Source organism: Garra rufa, chromosome 2 (assembly GCF_049309525.1).
Source record: "Garra rufa chromosome 2, GarRuf1.0, whole genome shotgun sequence".
NCBI lineage: Eukaryota > Metazoa > Chordata > Actinopteri > Cypriniformes > Cyprinidae > Garra > Garra rufa.
Window position 1 is genome coordinate 19,341,369 of NC_133362.1, and position 20,964 is coordinate 19,362,332.

Consider the following 20,964-nt stretch of genomic DNA (forward strand, 5'->3'; position numbering starts at 1 on the left):
AGATGCTTTTGATTTAATAAAATCTACTAAAACCTTTAAAATAGAATCCAAAATTTACAAAAAAAACACAAACACAAAACACAAACATATTTTATAGAACTTTTACTAAAATTGCTGTTAAGTTTCATGCTTTCAATTAATTAGACACACTTTTTGATTATTTTTTATAACCATTAAAACTAAAAAAATGGAATCCAGAAAAATTAAAATGGAAAAAATGAAACTAAATAAATGATCAATTTTAGAGGGCCCTAATTATATTGTGTGACTTTAAAATTCAGCTTTGCCATCACAGCAAGAAATTACATTCATTTACAAAAAACAGTTCATTTAAATTGTAATAATATTTCACAATATTACAGTTTTTTTGCTGTATTTTCAACAAAATAAATGTTGGCACTTGGTGAACCTAAGAGACTAAATATATCTAGTTGATAAAATTAAAGATAAAATGAAACTGAATTAAATATTAAAAGACTTTAACAGTAATTTTGTATTCCAGCTAGGAACCAACTGAAAACTTTTATTTTTAAGATAATACAGACATCCCAAGTATCCTTTAGTTCACATAAATGCTAAACAACTACTGAGCGTTCTAACAATTTACCAACAAGCCATCATCTGACTCCAGCTGGCTGTATTTGACTAGCAGCCGAAGGCCTGTCATTTATCACCAGACTCCGCCTCTTCCTCCATCTTGTTAATATCATTTGATTTCCATCGCTCGGCCAGATGCGGACAGGCAGGGCTGTCCGTCGGTGTCAGGTCCACGCAAACGGGGTGGATAAATGAAGTGCTTGAGTTCTGTGAGTGGAGGAAAAAGGAGAACGCAGTTCACGCTTCCACCTCCGACAGCTTGATGAATTGGGGCGGCAACAGGCAGAGCTAGACCCATAATTCAGCATGTTATAAATCCCGGATAAGGATGAAAGACTGCCACAAAAGACATTACTGTCCATTCCGTCTAATGAGCCAGTACATCAGCGCCTGGAGACGCTCACCCACCGGCCCTCTCGCAAACACCATTGCTATTGTTAAATACCGGATCAATAGTGTAAATAATCTATTTCATCTCCCTGCTGATGTTACAAAAGCAACTTTCAGTCTTTCGTCACTGAGACATACATCTCATGCCTGACAAGCCATCTGCGGATCGATACGGTGATAAGTTTAGCTCTACTCCCTCTCCAAACATCAGGCCTTCTCTGAATTAAGCAGATTGATGAGGTCTATGAATATAACGCCTCCCATGGTACCACCAGCCATTTGTGTGTATGTGCATTTCATTGTCACATTATACTCGCCTCTGTAGACCTAAACTCAAGTCCTAATCCCCATTGGTCTCGTATTTTCACTACATAAAGTTCTACATTAGGCCTCACCAAAAGCTGTTTTAAAATCAACGCTGGTGTTTTCCAGTAGCACTGAAGTTCTAGTGCTAAAAACTTACACAGCGTCGAAGCCCAGCCCAGCTGACCACAGTCTAAAATGGATCTTTGGAAAAGAAAGAAAGAACAAGAGACCGAGAGGCGAGTGTACCGCCTAGGGAAAAGTATCTGACTTCAAAAACAGCAGCACTCAGAAAGAAACGCTTGGCTAAAGAAGAAAACACAGATATTACCAAGAGGCCTGATAATCATTGGGATAATGAGCTCTGGATTGCATTTACAGGGATCTTTTTGCAGCACTGAAGTGCACTGTTCTGATTAACGAATGCTGCTCCATGGTAGAAAGACACAGTGCATTTGAACAGTATAGCAGGTCAAGCAGGACATGCATTCACTGAACACATTCTCTGACCCTGATTTACTAAGAACACAAATAAAGAGTGTTAATTTGTTTGTGGAATCTAACAAACTGCACATACTGTACATAAAGCTTTTTTTGTGTGTGTAAATCTGGGTGTTATGCAAGTAGCAAATATAAAAATAAGACATAAAGACGTCTCATGTCAAGTTCACGTCAACAGTGCAATGAATTAACGCAGCAGAACTCAAAACAACACTGTGACTGAAGATGTACTGAAGAGCTTGTATGTGAATGAAGGGAGTGAGGGGAAAAACACTTTCAGATCGGCATTCACACTGCACAGTGACAAAAAGAGAATAGAAAATGCTAACCACTTTGTCCTCTTTCTTCTCCAGCGTCACAGACAGAAACAGGATGGTGGGTGGGGGAGAAGAACAAGAGAGAGAAGTATGAAATGACAATCAGATATGAAAACAAATAGCATTTAGATGCATACTGGAATAATGAACACAAAAACAGCTCTAGAGTGGCATTATCAGCACCAAAATGTTTTTTTCAGTTGCAAAACAAACATGTCTTGGAATGTATGAAATGTTTTATATATTGTGGATTTATTTTGTGTTTCCTTGCTATTATTTTGGGACGGATCATGAACTGTGTTGTAGTGTAAATTTGCAGGTATGTTGCCACCCACAGGGCAAACCTACGAGGTGCAGGTTGCACTGATATTTACTCTTTAGATTTCCCATGAATAATTCCCAGTGGAAATAAAGGCAGTGCATGGGTCACTGATAACGAGAACATGACATTCCGCTTAGTAGGTCCTACTGCTTCAGAGCCACCATAGTAAAAATACTCACAGACATTGAAATGCTAAAAAAAGGCCTGTACACTGATAAACAAATACACACTGAAGTCGGTTGTAAAACACATTCAAAGTTTTTCCTCTCCTTTCTTCCTTTCTCTCTATATGGAATCTTCATTAAATGGCAGCCAAACACCTATGACGTCCAGTTAATGAGAAATCACACTGCAGGACACTAATTCATTGCAGGCTGAGCATACACTACCAGTCAAAAGTTTTTGAACAGTAGGATTTGTAATGTTTTTTAAAGAATTCTCTTCTGCTCACCAAGCTTGCATTTATTTGATACAAAATGCAGAAAAGCTGCAATATTGTAAAATATATTTCCTATTTAAAATAACTGCTTTCTATTTGAATATATTTTAAAATGTAATTTATTCCTGTGATCACAGATAAAATTTCATCATTACTCTAGCGTTCAGTGTCACGTGATCCTTCAGAAATTATTATAATATACTGATTAGCTGTTCAAGAAACATTTATCTTAAATAAAAAGCTTATGTAACATTATTCACTATACCATTCAAAAGCTTGGAGTCAGTTTTTTTTTTTTTTAATAAATGAAAGAAATTAGATGTTTCTATAATAAATAATAATAAATGTTTTTGAGCAGCAAATCAGGTGCCAGTTGCATAAAAAGTTTAGAATGTCTTATAAGTTAGTCGTCTATTTTTTTTCTTTAATACTGGTAATATGTATCATTGTATCATTTCTTGGGTAACTAGTTCTTAAGACACTGTCTTAACACTGGGGCTAAGCAATTGGTCCCAGGATATTAGAATGATGCAAAAAATTCAGCTATGAAATCAAAATAAATTACATTTTAAAATATATTCTAACAGAAAGCAGTTCTTTTAAACAGTACAAATATTTAAAACATTTACTGTTTTTAAATTTGTTCTTTGTACAACAAACTCTGTACTTTGAATCAAATAAATGCAGGCTTGGTGAGCAGAAAAGACTTAAAAAACATTAAAACTCTTACTGTTCAAAAACTTTTGACTGGTAGTGTATGTATCAACTGGCATAGAGGGAGAGAATTGGTTAAGTTCAAAGTTCATGCAAATTACAGGTAAAACAAAAACAGGTTGCAGCCAACTGTTGTGTTTAATTCAACTCACTGTATTAATGTCAGATTTTAATTGTAGCTTGCAATTTTCAGCAACATTACTTCGGTCTTCAATGTCACATGATCCTTTAGAAATCATTCTAATAGTCTGATCTGTTTTTTTTTTTTTGTTTTTTTTTTTACTGTCACTGATGAACTTAAAGGAGAAGTTCACTTCCAGAATGACAATTTCCTGATCATTTACTACCCATGTCATCCAAGATCATGTCTTTCTTCATACAGTGGACTTCAATGGGGATCAATAGGTTGTAGGTCCAAATTGCAGGTTCAATGCAGCTTCAAAGGGCTCTAAACGATCCCAGCTGAGAAATAAGAGCCTTATCTAGTGAAAAGATCAGTCATTTAAATGTTTTTTTTTATATATATATATATATATATATAAATAGAATGGGATCATGTAGAGCCCTTTGAAGCTGCATTGAAACTGCAATTTGGACCTACAACCCATTGACCCCCATTGAAGTCCAATATATGGAGAAAAATCCTTGAATGTTTTCCTCAGAAACCTTAATTTCTTTTCGACTAAAGAAAGAAAGAAAGACATGAAAATCTTGGGTGACATGGAGTTAAATAAACCAAAAAAATCTTCACTCTGGAAGTGAACTTCTCCTTTAACGCATACTGGCTAAGGAAACGTATTATTTTTTTATTTAAAAAAAAATGTGGTACAAATTGTACAGTGTGTACTGGGTGGGACATTTGTGATTTTTTGTAGCAGGTTCATTGAAGTTTTTCGAGTCTGTTCACTCTGGACCAGCTCAGGCTACTCATAGCTATGAAGCTATTAAGTGTATTTCATCGCTTTTAGCTACTGTTTCCAGTCCACCAGATTGAGTAGGTGTAGCTCTCTATGTTTAACCTACAGGCATCTAGCGACTCCATTATCAAGACTGCCACTCTCATTAATAGCACACGCCAAAGGGCTCAGAGAAACAACATGTGCTCATTTCAGCGAAACTAACCTCAGGGCATCACCCATCCGCTACCAACGGACACCTCACTTCCATTGCATCACATACAGGATTTCTCCTACCTTCTCAAACAAAGACAAGAGCACCCGAACACCTTTCCACACTCAACATTGGCGCTATCTGAGCTTTCTTACATCCACAGGGCTCAGACCTAAACTAAAAATAAATAAAAATAAAGTGCCAAATTTAAGTAAAAATCCGCTTTGGGAGGTAAATCAGTGGTTATATGTTAATACAAACAACACAAATAGACCTTATCTGAGATAAAAATAAATAATCTTCTGGGAAATGTACTTAAAGGAGAAGTTCACTTCTAGAACAAAAATGTACAGATAATTTATTCACCCCCTTGTCAACCAAGATGTTCAGGTCTTTCTTTCTTCAGTTGAAAAAAAAAATAGTTTTTTGAGGCAAACATTTCAGGATTTCTCTCCATATAGTGGACTTCTATGGTGCCCATGAGTTTGAACTTCCAAAATGCAGTTTAAATGCAGCTTCAAAGGGCTCTGAACAATCCCAGCCGAGGAAGAAGGGTCTTATCTAGCGAAACGATTGGTTATTTTCAAAAAATAAAATAAAATTAAAAAAACAACTTATATACTCTTTGAACCTGAAACGCTTGTCTTGTCTAGCTCTGTGTGTACTCTGTGTATTTCGGTTAAAGACAGTTAAGGGTATGTCGAAAAACTTCCATCTCATTTTCTTCTCCAACTTCAAAATTGTCCTACATCGCTGTTTTACCATTTTTATTTATTATTTTTTTTGTTAAAAAAAAAAGTCATTTTGGAAGTTCAAACTCGTGAGCACCATAGAAGTCCACTATATGGAGAGAAATCCTAAAATGTTTTCCTCAAAAAACATAATTTCTTTACGACTGAAGAAAGAAAGACATGCAGATCTTGGATGACAAGGGGGTGAGTAAATTGTTTGTTAATTTTTGTTTTGGAAGAGAACTTCTCCTTTAATAAAATTATGAATGTAATGAAATTCATATTCTGGCTAATAGCAATAAGCAGATAATTAGCTATATTAAGCCAATTAATAAAAAAATCTATTTTTTGTCTAAATAAATAAAAAATAAAACACTGAAAACATTCTTATGTTAATGTTTAAAAAACATTTTAAAATTTAGGTATCACAGCATTTTAATGCACAATGCAAAAATATTATTCATTTTGGGATATTTGGGCCATATTTCCCAGTCTTTTCAATGGCAGAAAGTTTCCCCAATTTACCTGAATTCACTCTAGATATTAATTTTGACATTTGCTAAAGATTTTATTTAACAGTGTTATTAAATTATTAGAATGGAAAAAAAATAACTTTAAGTGAGTGTTTGGATGATGGAAAAGGGTAATGTAAATGAAAAACAGAGGAAATTAACATACAATTAAAAATCCAATTTTAAACAGTGACCAATAAACTATAAAATTTCTAATAATGATAACCAAAACAGTACAGATACATTGTGTATTCTTCATTTAAGAAAAAAATATAACATTAATCGTAACACTTTACAATAAGGTTACATTAGTTAATGTTAATATATTAACTAACATGAACAAACAATGAACAATATATTTATTACAGTATATATTAATCTTTGTTAATGTTCATTTATAAAAATACAGTTGTTCATTAGTAGTTCATGTTAATTCACAGTGCATAAACTTTTTATTTTGATAATACAGTAGAAAATCTAGAAATTAACATTTATTGAGATTAATAAATGCTGTAAAAGTATTGTTCATTCCTTATTCATGTTAACCAAAGTAGTTAACTAATGAACCTTATTGTAAAGTGTTAGTGCATTATTATTATTTATTAGTCACTGTATGGATAAAGAATGATATATCATTCATTTTTCATTAACAAAATTATAAATACTTTTTATTAACTTAAAAAAAGAGCAAAAAAATGGCTGATAGGAGACATTTCTCAATTCACTTGCCATTGGCAGGTATAGACAACAGCTCCACAACAAATGGTCTGGCTTCATTGTGCAGCTATAAAAATGTACATATTTACTTCAAATGTCCAGACGGATACATCTGTAACTAAATCAGTGCGTTATTAATTACATTTACCTTTCTCTCCACCTCACTGACCTCCCTCCCTACTCTACTACCTCTGTCGGTGAGCTAATGCTCTCCTGTTGACTCCCTACACTGCTCTCATTATGAGTGAACACTAATTAGCGCTCTGGACTCAGTGGAAGGAATAGAAAGCGAAGGTAAATATCACACTCCAGGAGGTGGGCCACCATTTCAGGTGCTTCCCTTTGCGTGGTACGGCTGCCCCTGTGGAGACTCAGCGCCGACTCGGGCATCCCAGCGTGGGTGTGTGGCGACCCCCCGGTGACCAGCAGCGTCATCTCCTCTGACTAATGCCCAATTAACCTTTCTCTCATCCACCCAGCGCTCTTCTCTCCCTGTCCCTGCTTAAATGTGTGCAGGTACAGGTTGAGGAAGCATGAAAACCAGTCTGGCCACTCACATGATGTAGGTGGTACTCACGTTATTGGAACGCAGAGAGACCCTTCCCCCGCACCGGGCACAGAACTTAGTCTGGCAGTAGGAGCACAGGTTTCCGCAGCCATCAGCAAACTTGGTCTTGTGGCAGATGCCACAGGTGGGGGCGTCATCCTTGTGTTGGCCCTGCTGCCTCTGTTGGGGGGGCTCCGGCCCAATCCGCCTCACCTGCTCCTTGTAGTTGGCAAACTGCTGGTGCAAACTGGAAGGAGAGAGGAGATGGAGAAAAAGAAAGGGGACGTGAAAAACTTTGAATTTGGGTTCAAACCTAAAGAATTTGAACTTTTTGAAGAACATTTGTAACATTTTAACCTAATAATCCCCTAAATTAATTATTTTACATTTTTGTAACTTTATTAAAATTTAAACCCAATCCCTCAAATAAATTATTTTACATTTTCTTAACATTTGTAACATTTTAATTTAACAATCCCCCAAACCAATAATTTCACTTTTATAACATTTGTGACATTTTTACATAATAACACCTCTCGCCCCAAGTTTACCAGCAAATTTCACATTTTCATCAAATTAATTTGGCATTTTTGTAACTTTATTAAAATTTTAACCCATTAATCCCTCAAATGAATAATTTTAATTTATTTGTAACATTTTAACCTAATAATCCCTCAAATTAATATGTTTACATTTTAGTAACTTTTGTAACATTTCAACCTAATAAGCCCCTAAATTAATTACTTTACATTTCTGTAACTTTACTAAAATTTAAACCCAATCCCTCAAATGATTAATTTTACATTTTTGTAACTTTATTCAAATTTAAACCCAATCCCTCAAATTAACAATTTTACATTTTTGTAATATTTGTAACATTTTAACCTAATAATCCCCCAAACCAATAATTTTACTTTTATAACATTTGTGACATTTTTACATAATAACACCTCTCGCCCCAAGTTTACCAGCAAATTTCACATTTTTATCAAATAACCTTGAACTTTTACCAGAAAATTTAGCATTTTAACCTAATAATCCCTCAAATTATTAAACTTTGTAACATTTTAAGACAATAATCTCTCAAATTAATAATTTAACTTTTTTTTTTTTTTTTACATTTGTAATGTTTTAAGACAATAGTTCATCAAATTAATTTGGCATTTTTGTAACTTTATTAAAATTTTAATCCATTAATCCCTCAAATGAATAATTTTAATTTATTTGTAACATTTTAACCTAATAATCCCTCAAATTAATATGTTTACATTTTAGTAACTTTATTAAAATTTTAACCCAATCCCTCAAATGAATAATTTTACATTTTAGTAACTTTTGTAACATTTCAACCTAATAAGCCCCTAAATTAATTACTTTACATTTCTGTAACTTTACTCAAATTTAAACCCAATCCCTCAAATGATTAATTTTACATTTTTGTAACTTTATTCAAATTTAAACCCAATCCCTCAAATTAATAATTTTACATTTTTGTAATATTTGTAACATTTTAACCTAATAATCCCCCAAACCAATAATTTTACTTTGATAACATTTGTAACATTTTACCTAATAACACCTCTCGCCCCAAGTTTACCAGCAAATTTGAATGTTTTACTTAATAACCCTCTGCTTTTACCAGCAAATTTAGCATTTTAACCCAATAATCCCTCAAATTATTAACCTTTGTAACATTTTAAGACAATAATCTCTCAAATTAATAATTTTACATTTTTGTAACATTTCAACCTAACAATTCCCCAAATTAATAATTTTACATTTTTGTAACTTCATTCAAGTTTTAACCCAATCCCCCAAATGAAAAATTGTACTTTTTTGTAACGTTTGTAACATTTTAACCCAATAATCCCCTAAATTAAATATTTTACTTTTTGTAACATTTTAAGACAATCCATACAATTAATTTTACATTTTTGTAACATGTAACATTTTAATTTAACAATCCCTCAAATTATTAATTTTAATTTTTTTGTAACATTTTAACCTAATAATTCCCCCAAATTAATACTTTACATTTTTGTAACTTTATTAAAATTTAATCTAATCACTCAAATGAATAATTTTACATTTTAACCTAATAATCCCCTAAATTAACAATTTTACTTTTTTTTTTTTTTACATTTGTAACATGTATACCTAATAACATCTCTCACACCAGAGAGATTTCACATTTTTACCTGATAACTTTCAACTTTTATCAGCAAATGTAACATTTTAACCCAATAATCCCTCAAATTAATAATTTTAAATTTTTATAACATTTGTAACATTTTAACCAACAATCTCCCAAATTAATAATTTTACTGTTTTTTAACATGTGTAACATTTTTATCTAACACCTCCCCCCAAGTTTACCAGCAAATTTCATTTTTACCTAATAACGCTCAACTTTTACCAGCAAATGTCACTTTTTAACCTAATAATTCCTCAATTCTAACATTTTACAATAAATGTTATGAGCACAACATTTTTTTATTTAACAACACCTCCTTTTGACATTTTACCAGCAGGTTTAACATATCAGAAATTGTGACTTGATAACCTGATAACCTAATTTGACTTTATTCTTAATAATGACCCATAATTATTCAGATTGTCAATATTGCTTTTTTTCTAATTTCCACAGTAAATTCCAAGTTTTCTCCAAATTTCATCTTATAGAACAGAACACAACCAAACATATAACTATATATCTATCTATCCACATGATGAAATCCCAACTCCAACTTTTCTTTCTTTCAGTCTAACGTTCTTTCCACCATGTAGGGTCATCTCAGACATTCACTCGAAGAATGCGTAAAGACTACATGAACGTCTTCCAAATAAGTTAATCCAAACAAAACAGTGAGTAATAAACAAAATCACAATCTTTCTTCAGAGACCTGACACATGCAACACATATCCAGCATTTTTCCCCTGTCTAAACAGCACTGAGCTCTCAAGCATGAATCTATCCAGAGCTTTACTTACGCTAAAGGGGTCTTCCTCACAGACTCCTCCGCCATGACGATATCATATGACGTATATTAAAATAAGCAACCTACATAAAGAGTTAAAAGAATATGCTACCTACGGAATGTGATGAACGCGCGACCATCCATGCAGAACGTGCCCCAGAGAAAGACAACGAGATGATCTGAACACCTGCCCCAGTCCTAACCCCGGTCTCCCTCCCCCTGTGCACCCCTACTGCTCTCCTGTTCCTCAACACCGTCATCAGTGAACTGCCTGTGGGTCAAAAATAAACATAAAGGACAAGCTCCAACAAAAGAGCAACTAGGTTGTTCCGATTAGAAAACCTAATTAGTTGCATTTTCATGGCCAATAAGACATTACTTTATTAAAGCGGCAGTCTGAATTTGACACAACACACAACCGGAATTTGAGGATCAGGGTAAATTTAACTTAGTTTATCTTTTGGAAAACATGTAAGTATCTTCTTTAGCTTTTGAAGGGCATACTAAATGAAAAAAATATGATATTTAGGCAAAATAAGAAAAACACACATCTTCATTCTGTTCAAAAGTTTACACCCCTGGCTCTTAATGCATTGTTTTTCCTTCTGAAGCATCGGTGAGTGTTTGAACCTTCTGTAATAGTTGCATATGAGTCCCTCAGTTGTCATACAGTCATTGTTGGAAAGGGTTCAAATACACAAAAATGCTGAAAAACCAAAGAATTTGTGGGACCTGAATGATTTTTCTGAAGAACAGCGGTAAACAGCAGTTTAACTGTTTAGGACAAACAAAAGGACTCATGAACAACTATCATTAAAAAACACAACTGAGGATCATTCAGTTACAAGTATTAAGAATCAGGTGTATGTAAACTTTTGAACAGGGTCATTTTCATAAATTAAACTATTATTTTCTCTTGTTAACAATATGTAAATGTATTTTATGTAAAATATCTTATTCAGGTCAGTACTAAATAAAAAATAACATGCATTTTATGTGATCCCTTTTGACTTTTGACCTTAACTGTAATTCTCAATACTGGTTAGGAGAAACAAACAAGATATTAAAGAGATTTTGTTAGTCATTTTTTCTTTGTAACTGGAAAAAGCCACATTATAATTCCAAAAGGTTTGAATTGCAATCATACCAAAAAAAAAAAAAAATTAAGGAAGCGCTCTTCTCAATTCAATATTAAGATGTAACATTCAACCTTCAAACTTTCCGAACACAATGACCTTTAGTTACAGTAGCTCCGATGAACAATGGAGCACAAAGTCAACACTGAGATGAAATTGAGCAGCACTAGACTACCAAAACCTTTCAGCACTTTATGAAAAACATGAGAAACAGAGACAAACATTGAGCTTGGCACTGTAAAAGAACATATGAAAGTGCTTTGTACTCGGAGCAGGAAATGATATTCAGGAAAGCAGCCTAGGCTTGCCATAATTGAGACAGCACATAAAACAAAGACCCATAAGTGAAGCACAAGGTTATACGAAAGTGAACCACAGCTTTACTTTACTAGCACAAACCCCTCTTCCCCATCACAAATCATTTGCTTCTTTCTCTCTCTCTCTCTCCCTCTCATCCAGGAATAGAAGTAAACCTTTTGTGAAATGCAAATCAGGCACGGAGTCTGGAAGAAACGGCGAGCAATTCACACAGGACTCCGGCATTAGCATAGAACTTGGTGTAATTAAGGTATGAGGAAGCTCTAATTAATGTGGTAAAGTGTGGGGACACAGAGGAGAGTCGGCGTGGAGATGCGAGAGGTGGGATGCGTTTTTACGCCGTTCTCCCCTGCTTCATGACAGCTGGTCTCTGTGGCTGCCGCTGGTGTCGTCAGGCGAGCACATGGAAACGTCCATGATTAAACAGCTGTCAGCGGTCGCTCGTACTAACGCACTCCATGACAGGAGCCACAACTGTAACTCATTGGCTGTGCGCGGCGTTCCTGCGGAGGCTTTGGTCGGGCCTACACGCTGGCCCATTTATCATGTCCGCTAGGCCCCACGGCTCCCTACATGGGCATAAATCCACCCTATCTGTGCCAGGATGTTGTATGAAAGGACAGACGAGGGACAGAGATGTAGTGAAAGTACTGCTGAGGTTGAGTCAGTGTAAATTCAACATCATTCACGGCGAATGCCGGGACAAACGTGCGTTTATGAGGGAACAGCGCACGTTGGCAGCCTGTGATGGAGCCATAAATGCAGCTCACAGGCACTATAGCAGCTCCATTCATCCTTTAACACAAGAGGACAAATCTCAACACCACTCACAGGACATTTATGCCGTGTTCAACAGGAAAAACAGCTTAAAACTAAAATGCCATTTATACAATATATGTCAATAAAAGGATACAAATGCAGATATTTTGGTATTGGTAAGATTTTTACAATGTTTTTATAGAAGTCTCCTGAGCAAAGAATCCTGAGAAAATACCAATACTAATACTATTTAGTGTCATCCATCAATTATCATTCTAATATGCTGATTTATTATAAGTGCTGGAAACAAATATTTTTTTGGAACCTGATACTTTTTTCAGGATTCTATGATCGATTCAAGAATAAACAGCATTTATTTAAAATAGAAAGGTTTTCTAACAATATATACTACTGTTCAAAAGTTTTTGGTCAGTACGTTTTTATTTCTTTTTTTTTTTGAAAGAAATTAATACTTTTATTCACCAAGCATGTGTTAAATTAATAAAAAGTGATAGCATAGATTTACATTTTTAGAAATTATTTATATTTATATTTTTGGATAAATGCTGTTCTTTTTAACTTGTTATTCATCAAAGAATCCTGAAAAAAAGAATCACAGGTTCCAAAAACTTATTTGGCAGCATAACATTGATACTTCTAATAATAAATCACCATATTAGAATGATTTCTAAAGGATCATGTGACATTTAAGACTGGAGTAACAGCTGATGAAAATTCAGCTTTGCATCACAGGAATAAATTATATTTTAAAGTATATTAAAATAAAAAAACATTATTTTATATTGTAATAACATTTTGCAATATTAATGTTTTTTCTGTATTTTTGATCAAATAAATTCAGCCTTGATGAGCATAGGAGACTTCTTTATAAAAACATTTAAAATCTTACCGACCCCAAACTTTTGAGCAGTAGTGTAAGTAAATGTTAATACAATTTTTTAAACATTTTTTTTTTATAAACAGTTTTTTATTTTAATATTTTAAAAAGAATGGAAATGAAAAATTTAATGGAAAAGCTGAATTTTCAGCATCCATTATTGAAAAACAGTAATATTGTAATTATTATTACAATTTAAAGTATCTGTTTTCTATTTTAAAATATTTTTAAAAGAATACAAATGAAAAATGTGATGAAAAAGCTGATTTTTCAGCAGCCATTATTGAAAAACAGTAATATTGTAATCATTTATTACAATTTAAAGTATCTGTTTTCTATTTTTAAATATTTTTAAAAGAATGCAAATGAAAAATGTGATGAAAAAGCTGATTTTTCAGCAGCCATTATTGAAAAACAGTAATATTGTAATCATTTATTACAATTTAAAGTATCTGTTTTCTATTTTTAAATATTTTTAAAAGAATGCAAATGAAAAATGTGATGAAAAAGCTGATTTTTCAGCATCCATTATTGAAAAACAGTAATATTGTAATTATTATTACAATTTAAAGTATCTGTTTTCTATTTTTAAATATTTTTAAAAGAATGCAAATGAAAAATGTGATGAAAAAGCTGATTTTTCAGCAGCCATTATTGAAAAACAGTAATATTGTAATCATTTATTACAATTTAAAGTATCTGTTTTCTATTTTAAAATATTTTTAAAAGAATGGAAATGAAAAATGTGATGAAAAAGCTGCATTTTCATTTGTTTGTTAATTAACATGCCTTGCCTTAAATCAGTTCTGCTGTATAACCAGAGCATCATAACTCTAAACATGTCAGGATATATATAGCTCATACAGTATATCAATCTCCTGATATGTTTAGAGTTATGATGCTCTGGTTATACAGCAGAACTGATTTAAGGCCAGGCATGTTAATATATGATATATATGCTTCCATTAATAATAAATAAAAAACTGTCTATTGTCACATTGTTAACATGTCCTATTATATTCTAAGAGTGTGAAATATATATATATTTCAGTGGTGTCTCATGCACTTCTTCTGTACAGCATACCTGTAATATTAGAATATAAATAGTTAAGCTGTGGACAAACATCCACTATTATCTATAGCATGAAAGACAAGGAAAGTAGAAAAACAGTTTCTCCTCCTCTTAACATTTTCTTGAATAACAAACAGGGCAGCACTTTATGCTGCCGGGCAAACTCACAGGCCTTAAGTACCTATGAGAAAGAAATGCCCTCATTACTCTTGATAAAAATGGGCTAAATTTAGCCTCTTAAATGAACGCAGCACTTTCACTCTATTGGTTCCATGAATTTAAAGTCCTCTTACGATATGGCAGCCGCTCATGTTTTGCATTAAACAGCTGTTTAACGGCATTTTTTTAAAAGGCTTTCGCTTATAAATTCAGCAATGGGTGACTTCCACTTCTCACAAGGGGACCAAAGTCACTGAGGCCAAACCGGAATGATTTATCCCATCACCTGGAGATCAATGTTTGAAAGTGAGCGGAAATCCATCAAAGTACACCGTGTGAAAGCATCAGGAACATAGTGAGAAAATCACTCCCTTCCAATTTAGAAATTAAGCCCCCCTTCCAGATAGAAGCAGCTCCATGCATGATTGATTTCTGCAGACAGACACCTTAAAATAAATGGGGTTCAAATGAACTGAATTATTTGGGCTTTTGATTTTGCTTTGCTTATTACCACATGGAAAAACAATGCTTCTGTTGGGCCCAGTGAGGGTTTAAACAGGGAAAAATCCATTGAGAGTGCAGAATAAAACAAATGTTACTCCATTTCTTAAAGGATTAGCTCATTTCCACAATAAAAATTTCCTGATAATATCTTTCTTTCTTCAGTTTAAAAGAAATTAGGTTTTTGAGGAAAACATTCCAGGACTTTTGTGGACTTCACTGGGGATCACTGGGTTGAAGGTCCAAATTGCAGTTTCAATGCAGCTTCAAAGAGCTCTACACAATCCCAGCTGAGGAAAAAGGGTCTTTTCCAGCAAAACAATTGCATTTGCGACCTAAAATTACTGCGTGCGACTATAAAAAAAATATTTAGGAGCACCCGTACAACTGGTGCATATTTGTGTTCGTGCTAAGAGGAGCTTTTAAGGTTTCTACATCTTTTTGCAAAATTGAGTAATGTATCACGGACATATCCCACAAACCCTTTCATAAAACAAAGTGTAGAGAGAGTGTAAATAAGAGATTCATTGTGCAGTATAGTGAGCGCCGTTGATTATAATGGAACTTTGGAGATTGCAATGAACTAAGATGATTGACAGCTTTTAATGATTTCTATAGGAGTTTGTAAATGAGATATTGATTTAATACAACAGTTAAATAAACAAGAAGTTAATATTAAGTGACTTACATTGTCTCACTATAACACTATTGCCTGATTTTGCTCTATTTCAAGTCACAACTGAGCCGCTGCGCATCTCCATTCAAACACAACAGTGTTTCATTTATGAATGAACATGCATTTTTAAACAAATCCAGTGAGTCAATGATTCCACTTCCCATTCATAAAGACAGTCACTTGCTTTATTCCTGAATGAATCAGCTCTTCGAACGAATCAAATGAATGAATGATTCAGTAATTAAATCAGTGATTTGCCGCCTTACTGGCAGTTTTAGTTTCATTTTTAAAGCACCTTTTCAGTTATTTAAAACATTTAATATTTCTATATTCAAAATGTTATATTTAAAACATTAATCTCAACATAAATTTATGAATTTGAGTACACTCATGCCACCTCTGATCCTCAATAAACATATGAAAATACACCTACAAGCCACTTTTGTGTTCTTCTGTGCCACATCTGTAGTACAAATACATTTTGTTAATACTGATTTCATTTGATTGGTAACTTATTCTACTTGTTCTTATTCTGTTGTTTAAATTAGAAATTTTAAAAAGCTTATAAAATATAAAGATGACATACTTAAGAAAGTAAGAAAAATGCCATTACAAAGGTAAAAACAAAATTCCCCTGTAAATCACTTTAAGGAGTCAAGTATCACCCCGTAATAGGAAGCTTATTTTTTATTTTTTGATTAAATCTTATTGAATCAGAATTTTTGATTATTGATTAGAAAGTGCTCCTGAAATTTTGACTGTGCTCCTAAATGTAGAGCCATTTGAAGCTGCATTGAAACTGCAATTTAGACTTTCAACCCGTTGGCCACCATTAAAGTCCACTATATGGAGAAAAATCCTTGAATGTTTTCCTCAAAAATACTAATTTCTTTTCTACTGAAGAAAGAAAGACGTGAACATCTTAGATGACATGGGGTGAGTAAATTATCAAGATATTTTTATTCTGAAAGTGAACTAATCTTTTAAATATCAATCATTTATAGCAATATTTTGTCAAGTTTAGGGATGCACTAATTTAGAAATTCTGGGTAATGCAAAAATGCAGTTATCATTTATGACTTATAACTGATAAATGCACATAAAAATTCTAAAACATTTTGTCTAAATTAAAAAAATATTAAATCAATCATTTTAAAATTTTAGGCATCACAACATTATAATGTACAATATGAAAAAAGGATACTCATTAAGAAATCTGCAGACTGCATTTAACAGCACAATTAAATTATTAGTGTTTTTAAAGATTAACTTTTAATAAACATCACACGATGACAAAATAAGAAGAAATTAGCATGTCCAATTAAACAGTGTATCAACAGATGCAAATGAATTAAAAATAATCTGATATTAAAACTGCTATTTATATATTGTGCATTCCAAGTCGAGAAACAGTTGCCAGTAAGGGAGAGTAAACAAAAAATTCATTTAATTCATTGATAGTCTTGTTCGTTATACAAGAATGTACACATTATCAACAGTCTTAAAATCTTTAAAAAGATCCATTTTCTTCAGCTATTTCAACAAATTATTATTTAGCACTGCCTTCCTCTTCACAGTTTGCTACCACTCTGTCTCATACCGTTTAAATATCCGGTTTTGACAATTATCCAGACAACGCTGTGGATGCTCAAGGTCCGGCCTCAACGTGTCTGTTGGCTCTGGCTCTTCACGACTGGCTCTAGTACAGTTTGCCATTATTTCTACTCAGTCAGGCACTGAGGCTGAGGATGGGGGTTGCCATCCTCTGAGTGGCACCATATGGTACCATGAGCAGTGCCATGGCTGAGTCCTGCCTCCACCGGAACTTCCCCACTGTGGAGAGTGTTGACAGCGCTGCCCCCTGCTAACCCCACAGACCAGCCATGTGGCAAGGCTACGGTGCCGTATCCCTCCCACATTGCCCTTCTCAGCACTTTCTACAGCATTGTGTCTCCTTCTTTTTTCTTCTTTCTAAAAATGACCTGATTTTAACTAGTTTTTTCTCTTAAGTGCTAAGACTCACTAATGAATCACAGACTATGCAAATCCGTGATACACACCACAAGTAAAAAGAGACGTCATTGATACGAAAGCAAATCATTAAGAAAGCATTATGAAATATCAGTGCTCTCAATCACATTCTAGATGGCTCAGAACACAGAGAAGGTCACATGACAAAAATGATGAGCACACAGAGGAGTGTTGTGCACGTCACATGACCAGCCGCTGCCTCCCATAGGACAGGTAGAGAGAAGCAAGTGTACAGCGGTGTCCTCATTATGCCAAACTGGAGATGCAACAGAGAGTCTGGGGAGAGATGTTACGTCCTCTCTGCGCTTTTAAGGCTACAGTAACACTAACGTCCAGTAAGCCAGCCATAGATAACTACGATATTCTTTCCTTTACCCTCTAGTCTTTTACCCGTTTATTATTGCACTTCCTTTTTTTATATAAGGAAGTTTCCAATCCCCTTCACAGATTCCCTAATGGGGTTCCTTTCTAGCCCTTTGTAACTAAGAGCTTTTTGCTGTCAAGAGCCTCTACTGTGAGCGAGTGGACATCCACAGCTGTTACATGAATACATCAGAACTGTGATATTTAAAGGGATAGTTCACAATGAAAACTCTATTTAATGCCACTATTTACCATTATGTCATTTCACACTCATAAGAATTCCTTTCTTGCACAAAAAGAATTTGTGAAGGCTGTGCTGATAGCTTTTTAAAAATTCAATCACAATAAATAGGAGCAGGAACAGTTTTCAATCTTAAAAAAAAAACACAAGCAACATAAAAAAATGGACCCTGATGTATGCAGTTTTACACTAGTTATTAATTGGCATTGATCTATTCATTGATGTATTTAGGTTTATTGCCATACCAGCTTCAGAATCAGCATGCAGATTCAACATTCAATAAATGCAAGCAATACAATAATACATAGACTTAATTAATTGAATTACAGAGAAAAGACTAAACAACTTTGTACTCTATAAAAGATTATTTATTGTGTTATTCACTGATAATCTTATAGAACCACTGTAACCAGATCGTCAGTGAACTGAACTCGAATCGAATTAGTTTGATTGTGAACAAATCAATCATTCCGATCTTTTTGAACCATGACTCAATAAAAAGAATAAGATCTGACTAAAAAAAGAACAATTCATCTGCAAACCATACATGGTTGCTTTTCTCATTAACATGCCAAGAAGAGCAAGGGTGATTTAAATTATCAATAAATATAGATTTAAATTTTTATTTGTTCATCAGATGAAACTATTGTATTGCTTTAGAAGCCCTGAAAATATCATATTATATTATTATATTATAAGACTGTTTTTTTTTTTTAGTTTTAAAAGGTTCATGCCCAATTTTTGCAAGTTTATGGAACAAAGCAAGTACAATTGTTTACATTTTTTTATTAAAAATGTTTTCCTTTTGTTTTCAACAAAATAAGAAAAGAGTTTAGAACGACATGAAAAATTAAACTTTTTTTATGTTTTTTAAATAAGTCTTTTCTGCTCAGAGCTGATGTTTATTTGATTATAAATGCAGAAAAAACAGTAATGTTGTGAAAAATTATTGCAATTTAAAATAGTGGTATATACTTTAAAATATAATTTATTCCTGTAAAGCCAAGCTGAATTTTCAGCATCATTACTGCAGTCTTCAGTGTCACATGATCCTTCAGAAATGCTTAATTTGTATTTTTTTGGGACAAAGAATTTTTCAGTTTTTTTTTTTTGTTTTTTTTTTTGATAAATAAAAAGTTAAAAAAAAAAACAGTGTTATATTAAAATAGAATTATTGTGTTACAATATACACTACTATTCAAAAGTTTGGGGTCAGGGACATTTTTTCTTTCTTTTTTAAAGCAATAAATAGCAATAAAGCAATACAAAAATATAGTAAAGACTTACATTGTTAGAAAAGATTTCTATTTTGAATAAATGCTGTTCTTTTTATTCATCAAAGAATCAAAGAAAAAAGTAACACAGGCTCCAAAAAAAAAAAAAAAAAATATATATATATATATATATATATATATATATATATATATAGCAGTGTAACAGATTCAACAGTGATAATAAATCAGCATATTAAAATAATTTCTGAAGACTGGGGTAATGGCTGATGAAATAAATAAATTATATTTTAAAGCACATTAAAATAGGAAGCCAATGTTAGAAATTACTATTTTTTTCTGTATTTTTGATCAAACAAATACAGCCTTGATGAGCATAAGAGACTCCATTAAAAACATAAAAAATCTTACTGATCCCAAACTTTTGAATGACAGTGTGTACATATGTGTGTCCAAAAATAAAGGTATTTCTAAAACTTTTTAATACACTCTGTTTCCAAGAACAGCAGTGTAACTGGCCTGATCAGCAGGCCTTTTCATTCTTGGTCGAGCCGAGTGGAGGAGCTGTACAGTGCCACCAGGACAATAACATTTCCCAGAACCCCCTGGTGACGGCAGCAACTCTGTGCCGATTAGACAGCATCCCTTTAATAATGAATGGAGTGGAGCTTCAAATTCACAAGCAAGAGACATAGAGCAAGAAAGTGAACTGAAAGGAATAAAGATATGGTAACATTTTTACCATGGGGTTACAGTAAACGCAGTAATGAACATGAACTTGAGAGCTTGTACTCGACAAAGAGAAAAGAATAAGTGGGAACGGGAGACAGAAACAAATGTGCAAGCTTAGTAGGGTTTACTGAGGCATCTACTCAAGTGGCCACTCTCCTCTGTCAATAATCCAACTCATTACTTTTTCCCTTTAAACAGCCTCCGTGACACTCGCATTAGCTTTGACCGGCTAGTGTTTCAGTTAACAAACCTCATGAAAACACTTAATAAACCTGTCGGCCTTTAAAGCCCCCCGGCAAAAAAGAGATCTGTCGTTAATTAGGGTGGTACATGAGATGATGATGATGTCTATTTTTACCCTGCTGTGAATTACCCATTTACAAACAGATTAGAGTGGGAGGGAAGAGGAAGGGAGGTGTGAGGTGGAGGGATGCGGGGGGAGAGAAGTGGGAAAAAAGAAACAGATGGAGAATATGTGCAGTAGCTGTTGCAGTGGAATGGTGGATGCTGGGACCTCCTGATAAAGGTGTCCATATGGCCTAGCTGTGCATCTACAGGACCAACACAGCCCAGTGGAGGCTCAGCATTAAGCACACACCAGGCTATAGCATGATGCTAAACACACACATATACATACACATGTAAACACAAGCTGTGCAAATACACAC

General features: G+C 33.6%; 1 protein-coding gene across 1 annotated transcript in view; it reads right to left on the reverse strand.

The window, feature by feature from the left end:
• Positions 1-663: 663 nt before the first annotated feature.
• Positions 664-20,964, reverse strand: part of LOC141325888 (regulating synaptic membrane exocytosis protein 1-like) — a 37,177-nt gene continuing 16,876 nt past the window's right edge. Inside the window, exons 3-5 of the mRNA XM_073834614.1 lie at positions 7,231-7,447; positions 2,121-2,135; positions 664-804 (exon numbers count right to left, since the gene is read on the reverse strand). Coding sequence (XP_073690715.1) covers positions 664-804; positions 2,121-2,135; positions 7,231-7,447 — 373 coding nt within the window. The remainder of the gene's footprint in view (positions 805-2,120; positions 2,136-7,230; positions 7,448-20,964) is intronic.